Source organism: Gracilinanus agilis, chromosome 2 (assembly GCF_016433145.1).
Source record: "Gracilinanus agilis isolate LMUSP501 chromosome 2, AgileGrace, whole genome shotgun sequence".
Classification (NCBI taxonomy): Eukaryota; Metazoa; Chordata; class Mammalia; order Didelphimorphia; family Didelphidae; genus Gracilinanus; species Gracilinanus agilis.
Genome location: NC_058131.1, coordinates 555866962 through 555875930, shown reverse-complemented (window position 1 = coordinate 555875930; position 8969 = coordinate 555866962). Strand labels below are relative to the sequence as shown.

The window sequence follows — 8969 nt, the reverse complement described above, 5'->3', positions numbered from 1 at the left end:
TTTAACCCTTACCTTCCATCTTAGAATGAATACTATGTACTGATTCCAAAGCAGAAAAGGGCTAGGCCAGGGTCTAGGAAATGTCTGAGGTCATATTTGAACCCAGGACCTCCCATCTCTAGGCCTGGCTCTCTATCCACTGAACCACCTAACTGCCTACCCCCAAACCCCCCCCCCCCAATTTTAGTCTAATTTAGCTGCTGCAATGCCAATACAGAGGCATGTTTGACATTTCCTTATTCTAGTTCAACTTCCTTATTTTATAGTTGAGGAAAATGAAACCAGGAGAGAATAAATAATTTGCCCTTGGTCACACAAATGTAAGTGGCAGTGAAGAATTCAAACTCAGGTCTTGTGACTCCAAGGTCCTCTCTTTACACTACAGCTTCCACTATATTGTCCTCAGGAAGCAGGATTTTGAGAGGTCAAAAGAGTCCTAACTCCTAGGTTCATATTTGGGCTACAATAAATCTCCAGTCTTCAGATTAGGTGCTTACTTTCTTTGCAGGCAAGATTACACAACAGGTGATGTCAACAAAACAGGTTCCACAACCCTGACCTCTCCTTTATCCTAATACTCTCTCCTTACTACCAGGGATCGCTACCACCACCATCTTCCAATTCACACACACCTTATCATTAAGTTTCAAGAGCAAAGCCTGGTCCTGGTTCCCCAACATGAACCCTTAGCTGGCTAGACAAACACAAGCCTCTTCCATTTGGGTCCTCTCAGGTGTTGTCAAGATCTGCTCTTCTGAGACAAAGACTAGGGGACCCGGGAGTCTGGGATCTACCACAGCAGAAGATTTGGCTGATCTGATTTCACCCTGAGTTTAGTGGTGTGGTGTCCTGGATTCCATATGGTAGTTGTCAATACTCATAGGATTATGGGATCAGAGATTTACAGCTGGAAGGGACCTCAGAGACCATCTAGTCCAACAATCTCATTTTACCAATGCCTTTCATTCCTCTAAGGAGGAAATCCCCTTGCTCTACCATATATGATCCCCAGTCTTTCTTGCCTTATTAATTATTGACAAAGCTCAGTGTGAAAGGAGACAGCTGGGTAAAGGAGTGAGGAATGGGTAATGGGGGAAGCAAAATGCTGAGATAACTGGGAACCTGTTGCCAGATCTAGATGACCTCCATGTCTGAGGTGGTATATTTGTCATATGTTTGCTGACTTTTTCTGTTCCTACTTATGGATCTGGGGCAAGAGATTAGAGTCCTAGTCTGATCTTTCATGACTTTTCATATAATGTAGGGAAATATCATGGAAAGAGCACTGGATTTGCATTCTGAGGAAATGGTTTCAAATCCTGGCTCTTCTATTTACCTATTGACTGTGGTCTTAATTAGCTCCTTCCTTACCCAGGCTACTTCACAGAAGAAAAAAAAAGATCAAGTTTAGGTCCAGAGCCCAATCTTCTTATTCAGATCTGGGAAACAAGCAGTAAAGGGCACATGCAAGTGTATTGGGGCAGGAGTAGAATTGACTCCCACACTACCCTACCATATAGAATCTCTAAAACAGTCCCAAAGAAGAGACTCTCATTGGCCCAAAGATATATGCTTTCCTACCACTGTGTCAGGAAATATGTTTATTATGGTCAATAAGAGAGAATATATAAAATCCAGACTGATGATGGCACAATGGATGGAGCCTTGGGCATGGAATCAGGAAGATCTGAATAATTCTGGTCTCAGATACTAGCTGTGTAACCCTGGGCAAATTACTTAATCTCTTTGCCCCTTAATTTCCTTAACTATAAATTTCCTTAACTATAAACCCAGGGCTGTGGTGAGTTTGCAGTAGCAACATTTCTGAGTGGGGCAGAACCAGATTAAAATGTAGTTGGAAAATATTTAACCTAAATAAAAATACAATAAAACATAGAAAATGTTACTATGTGTTTTTCTAAGTCAATATGCAACACAGGGTTTAGTAGTCCCATTTCTATTTGAGTTTGATACCACTGATTGTAAGAATTGAATGAGAAAACATTTAGAGGAAAAATTTAGCACAATGCCTGGCACCTAGTGGAAGCTTTTAACAAATGCGTCATCCATTTGTTCCTTCCTTCTTTCCTTCCTTCCTTCCTTCCTTCCTTTCTTTCTTCCTTCCTTCCTTCCTTCCTTCCTTCCTTCCTTCCTTCCTTCCTTCCTTCCTTCCTTCCTTTCTTCCTTCCTTCCTTTCTTCCTTCCTTCCTTCTCTCCCTCCTTTCTTATTTTGTAGCTTCTAAGAAAAATCCTGAGAACAGATCCTGGTCCCAGTTCTGTCACTAAATTTACCATGTGGCCTGTTGCAAGTTACATTATAAATTAAATAGACTATTATAAAACAGACAAAAAAGAACAATAACTGGTAAGACCTTTGCCTATAACTAGTAAAATCTAGTTCCAAGTTTGATATAATATGGTATTGGTACATTGTAAAAGCATTCACATCTTCTATTTCAGGTAAACTCGTGATTTGCCCACTTTTGCTTTCCCAAGAGGTAAGGTATTGATATTTCTTGTGCTATTCCAGTTTATCTAATGGTATCAGAACCCATAGAAGGCCAGTTGGCTTGTCTTTGTTGTTTTCTATATCAAACTGATTACCAGAGGTCTGAGCAGGGCTAGCTTATGCCCATATGTCTACTAGACTATTTCTTTGACCCTAGAGAGTCAAAGAATGAAATGAATTTCATTGCATAGACTCAATTAACCCAGTCAATTGTGGGAAGCCATCAAAGCTTGTGATGTTTGGCACAGCCTGGAACAAGTTCTGGAACCCTCATAGCAGGTGACAGAAGGATGGTAATTCCATTCAATTTCCCCTATGTGACTCTTTTCTCACTAACATTCCCTTTTATTGGAATTATTGTAATCAATATCCTTGCTCAGCCCCAGGGAAACACAGAAAAACAGGCTAATAGCAGACCCCCCACAGGCCCTCTATAACTCCTAGGAAATTCCCATCCTTACATGCATATTACATACAGAAATTCCCCTAGAAGTCACTTCACAATAAACCAGCATATAGTGAGTTAATGTTAAAGATTTTAAAACTCTAACTCAGATTCCTATACACAGATGCCCGAAAAAATAGGCCAAAATAATCTCTGTTCCCCACCCCCCTCCCTGATTTGGTACAGTAAGTTAACATAAAAGAACAATGAATGAAATATGGAGAAATTGTCTTCCATGAAAAAGCCTGTACTTTCCCACCACTATACGTCAAATACATTGTCTCTAAGAAAAAGATGGATGGTGAGAATGGATTTCCATGCCAACTTTATGTGTGATCTCAAAGCGTATAAAATAAACACAGCCCGAAAGCTGACCAGAACAATCTTATGATGCCTGGCTCTGGCTGAAACCCTGATTACTTTCATTTGTCTCAGTCATGCCGCTGATGCTGTCCTGCCTCCAAGATTTTCCTGGACCTGTGGGAGTCTTTTACCCCTGCAGTCAATGTGTATTACAAAAACTCAATTTACTAGCAATTCAGGTTTCCTACCATGGTCTCTGGGCTTTCACAATGGTCCCAGACCATATAAGATTTTTATTTTATGTCATCCTCACTGGCATTTCCCTATTTTGCCATATCCCATGGCTTGGACAATGATTCGAGCTTTGAAGAAATTATTATAATATTATCATTGAGTGAAGGTGGTAGTGGCAGCTGGTTTGGGAATGGGAAGCTGGCAAGCAGAGTGAGACTAAGAAATGTAGACTGTGTAAGATCCTATAATGCCAAGGTAGAGCTCTGGAAGGAAAGGTTATGGCCCAAAGTGCACAGGGATTGCTGATTTCTCATCTTGAGCCACTACCCTCTTGCTTCTCTTAAGGGAGCTCTTGTATTTCCATTTGGAGGATTGCCCTGGTGCCAGGTGTAGACAATGGATCTGTTTGAAAACCTGTTTACTCGGACGGCATTCCTTCCTCTTATTGCAGCGGACATGGATGGGGATCTTGCATACCATAGCTCCTGCTTTGGCATGGAGAAAAGTATTCTTTGACTTGCATTGACCCCTGGCGGTGGTATTGCCATTCTTGATTATAATACTATAATACTGTTTCCCCCAGTGAGGCCCAGAGTTCTTGCCATTGGTCACATGTTGTTGCTGCCTAGACTTCTCTGGCCCAGTTTCTTCAGAGCAGGAGACCACCAACCACAGCCCTAAAAGTCCAAGCAGTGGCAGCATTAGCAGCAGCAGCAAGCTGGTTCTCTTTGGAGCCATGAGTTTCCACTAATAGGAAAAAAAAGAGATGGAGTAGAGAGGATGAGAGATGGGGGTTGCTCTTGAGATCCTGGGTGTTCCAGAGATAGTTATGGTCTTTCTATATTGCCTATTCAGTGAAGGGGCCCAACCATGCCCTTTCCTCCAAACTGCCACTGAACTCACCACCTGCTTCTTCTTTCCTCTTACTCCCCAAGATCCTCATTGCCAACTGTCAAGCAATTGCTGCCATTGTTGCCTCCTCTCTCTTCCTTCCATCGGCAATGTGAGGGCATCATTTTCATTCTCATTCCTGGAGAGCTCGGAGAACCTATCAATGGTTTGAAGCTCAGAAAGACAAGGCCTCCTTTCCCAGCCTCCGTTATTTATTTCCTCTATTCTTCAGTCATCTGGACAGTATTCCGTTCTTGGGTTATTGGGCATAAGAACATCAATGCTATTTTGGTACCAAGGATAGGAAATTTTGAGGGTATCAATCTTATACTATTAGAGAATTACAGGGGAATAGCGTCTGGTTCTGTTCTTCTTACACGATGAGTCTTACTGAGATTCCTTTAGTCTGGATCTCTCTGTCTATACACCTGAATTTAGACTATTATTATTCATTCTGACAACATAGGAAGTCCATATGCTATTTCTAGTCCAGACTGAGTTCACCACTCTTAGCCCTCCCAAAGCTCTATTTCTTTTCTTATTTCCAGCTTCTATTGAAAAAAAAAACCCTCTACTATTTCCATTTTGCCAACTATTCTCATGTCCCTGCTGTAAGCATATCAGTTTTCTTTTGACCTATTGTTTCCTTGCACCAGAAGTAGTGCTATATCCTCATAGAACCACAGAGGAGTCTCTTCTACCTTTATGATGTCCAACACTCAGCAATAAGTGATAGTTGGATGAGAGGAAGGGGAGGAAGGAAAGGCGAGACACAGAAAGCTCTCTAGCACCATTCATGATATAATGGATTAATGGAATTCCCAGTAGTCAAGGCAGGCAACAACAGGCAGAAAATAAGAAATTATTAAATACTTACCTTATGCTGTATACTACACAAAGCCCTGGGGAGACAAATATAAGCAAAAAGACTGTCCCTGCTCTCAAGGAGCTTATATTCTAGTGGGGAAAACACTAAAGATGGAGCTTTAAGTGGGTGGGATAGGGGAGGAGAGATTTAGTGGTAAAGTCTCAAGAGTCAGCAGAGCCTTGAGGGGAGTGAAGAACTGGACTGGTGACTCTTCTCCTCCTATCCCACATACATACCAAATGGACACTAATAGGGCCAGGAATAGGGTCACAGTGCTGGCTTTGCTACTAACTATATGACTTTAAGTAAGTTCTTTGCCTTCTCTAGGCCCCAGTGTTTTTTTCTGTAAAATGAGTGACTCAAATGAGATGATCAAAACTCAAATTTTAAGGCTAGAAGAGACTTTAGAGGTCATTAAGCCTGATTTCCTCATTATACAGTTGAAATATCAGAGGTCAGATGGGTTAACTGACTGGTGTAATCTATAAGGATTCCAACTAAAGATTTGAACCTAAGTCTTTCTCTGACTCTCAGTGAAATTATCCTATTTGGTGTCCCGTACTGTTTCCATGATCTCTCTAGTATTCTAGCTCTATTATTTGGGACACAATATAAGCCCATGTTCTCATTCCTTCAATATCTCCCACCCTTAACATTGTATGCATCACTTCTTTCCTCCATGGAAGGGTTGAGTTTTCTGAAATTCATTTTATAAGGACACTTTCAAGATCTTCATTTCTTTTTAGGTACAACATCTTAGCTGCCTTTTTGTCTGATTGGTGTAAAGATAAAAGAGGAGAGAGAAGCAACAATTCAATTTGAAATCATTCCTCAATCCCATATATTGCTCTTAGCCCAGTGATACTGAGAGGGCAGGAGAGTGGACTCTCAGCCAAAACAGAGAATGAAGCTCTATTTCCTACTGCCCTCCATTCTGAATTCCTCCAAATAAGCTCTTTTCTCTCAGAAAGTTCTTTCTTATCACTAACCCAAATCTCAAATTTTCAAATTGTATGCTTTCTTTAAGTGATTTGTGGGGAGAATGGAGATAAATTGACTTTTAACCCAGACAAAACTTCCCTATAGCAAGAGCTATCATTTATATAACAAATTAAGATTTATAAAGCAATTTACTTTATCATTTCATATGTTCCCCATAACCTTGTAAGGTAGGTGCTATTATTATTCTCCAGGCAACTAGGTGGCATAGTAGATAAGGCACTGGGCCTGAAATCAGAAAGACCTGAATTCAAATCTGACTGTGTGACCCTGGGCAAGTCACTTAAGCTTGTTTGCCTCCATTATGAACTGGGGAAAGAAAAGGCAAACCACTTCAGTATCTTGCCAAGAAAACCCCAAATGAGGTCATGAAGAATCAGACAGGACTGAAAATGACTGAAAAATAACAGTAATTTTATTATCCTCATGTTACAGATGAGGAAAACAGTATTGCAAAAGGCTGTGTTGTAGGATTCAGATCCAGGATTTCCTGACATTAAAGTCTAGAACTCTATTCATTATCAAGTATGCCATATTTCTATAATAATAGCTAACATTTATAAAACATTCAGTATTTACAAAGTACCCAACAAATATTATTTAATTTAATCTTCACAATAACCCGGGAAGATTGATGCTATTATTGTCCCATTTTACAGATGAGGAAACTGAAAATGAGAGATTAAATGATTTGCCCAGAATTGCACAGCCAATAAATATCTGAGGCAGGATTTGAGCTCAGGTCTTTCTGACTCCAAGTCCAGAGCTCTATCCGCTCTATGCCACTTAGCCTCAAACCCTTTTTCTACTTCAGTCCAAAAAAATATTCTTTTATTCCCTTTTGGCATCATCATTGTTATTATCACTGACTTACCCCAGTCCTTGTGCTCGTCTGTCTGATGTGAAGTTGTGTGGCTGTCAGTCTGTTTAGCCTTCTGTAGTTCTGGCATCATCTTCTTATATAGATCCCTGGCCTGGGACAAGTGAGGAATGAGTAAGATAACACCTGGGAGTAATAGGCCAGTTCTAAAGGCATTTGACCCACTGGCTTTGAGAAGAGAAAGAAAGATGACTCAAAACTGAGAAAATGGGGAGAATATCCCCTTCAGCAGTGGTGCTTATGAGTCCCTCTCAATTACATCTTCACATTCCTTTGTGGAGAAATGACGGAGAGAAAGATGGCAACACAGGTCTTGTGCGTTAGGACCTTGTGGCAGCTGTGCCAGGAATACAGCTAAAGTGCTTTGACTTTCCTTCCATTCTTTTGCCTTTTCAGAAAGAAGGAAGTGAGCATTTATTAAGTATCCATTATATGCCAAGCATTATGATAAGCACTTTACAAATATATCATTTGATTCACAAAATAACTCTTGGAAGTAGATGCTATTATTACCCCTATTTTACAGTAGAGGAAACTGAGGCAGGTAGAAGTTAAGAGACTTGCCTAGTCACATAGCTAGTAAAATTTCTGAGGTCAGATATAATTCCATTCTTCTTGACTCTAGGGCCAACACTCTGTCCACTGAAACACCTAATTATATGTCTCTTTGATTAGGATGTTATGTTCTGGGTATTCTATATGAATTATAACACCTAGTATTCATATGGCACTTTAAACCATAAAATGGAGGAGGTATTATATGACTTTTGAATATGAATTTACATTTTTTTGTCTTATATTATCATTAAAACTCTGTGGGGATGGGCAGTCAAAGTGTTATTATCCTCACTGTCTAGAGGAGAAAACTAAGGCTCTCTGAAGTTAAATATCCAAGATCAGAGTTAGGAAGCCCAAAGCTCTTTCTACTACAGGGGACCATAATGTTCTAAAACTCATAGTGATTAGAAAGATTGGCTCTGATCAAAGGTGATGAAAAGAGGAAAACAGGGGGTGAGAGTGGAAAGGAGAGAATAATTAGTAAAAGAGACCAGAAGAGTTGGGTTAGATTACACAATGACCACAATAATATCAAGGAAAACAGCTTTGAAAAACAACAGAACTGGACTCAATGTAATGATCAATCATGACTTCAGAAGAATTGATGAAACATGTCATTTACCTCTTAACTAAAAGGTGATGGTCTAGAGTTGAAGAATGAGAAATACATATTTAGACATGGCTAATATATTGATTTGTTTTGCTTTACTGTTCTCATTTGTAACAATGGATGATTTCTATTGGTGAAAAGAAGGGGGAGAAGGTATGAGTTCAGTGGTAGTGATAGAGATTCAAAAATAAAGGAAAGATCATCAATGAAACATTTCAAACCTATGCAGAAGAAAACAAAAAGAAGTTTTGAAAGTATACATAAACAGAGTAAATCATTATTAAGATAAAAAAGTATTTTTTTTAAGTCGAGTAGAAAGACTGCTACACAGAAGTTGGAGGCAGGAATAGAGTTCCAGTAACTGTAATCTCAAGAGAATTCATCTTGGGCTACCCTCTTTGACTTCAAAGTGGCATTAGGAATTAGAGAACTAGAGAACTTACTTCTTCTTTGGTGGTCAGAGGAATTTGGTCAAAACATGGGCTTTTTATGGAAACAGGATAAAACTAAAAGGAGAATACAGACTTTTCAGATTCAGTGAAAGCAGCCCTAGGACTAAGACAAACTAGCTTCTGAGATGGGACCAGAGGCCACCTGACTTCAAGATAATTATGGAAGACATCTTACAGGCGGGACAAAGCTGAACTCTATGTATACACAAAGTACATTCTA

The 8969-nt window shown here is 39.8% G+C and overlaps 1 protein-coding gene across 1 annotated transcript; it reads right to left on the bottom strand.

Annotated features, from left to right (window-relative positions):
• Positions 1 to 3767: 3767 nt before the first annotated feature.
• On the bottom strand, positions 3768 to 7202 carry LOC123234129 (ribonuclease pancreatic-like). Its single transcript, XM_044660073.1, has 2 exons — positions 7124 to 7202; positions 3768 to 4168 (listed from the first exon to the last, which is right to left on the bottom strand). Exons 1-2 carry the CDS (start codon positions 7200 to 7202, stop codon positions 3768 to 3770), a joined length of 480 nt encoding a protein of 159 aa, XP_044516008.1.
• Positions 7203 to 8969: the final 1767 nt, after the last annotated feature.

Coding starts and splice junctions, on each gene's coding strand:
- LOC123234129 (XM_044660073.1), bottom strand. CDS start 7,202: ATGATGCCAGAACTACAGAAGGCTAAACAGACTGACAGCCACACAACT. Junction 4,169..7,123: donor AGACGAGCACAAGGACTGGG/GTAAGTCAGTGA, acceptor TTGGACTTTTAG/GGCTGTGGTTGGTGGTCTCC.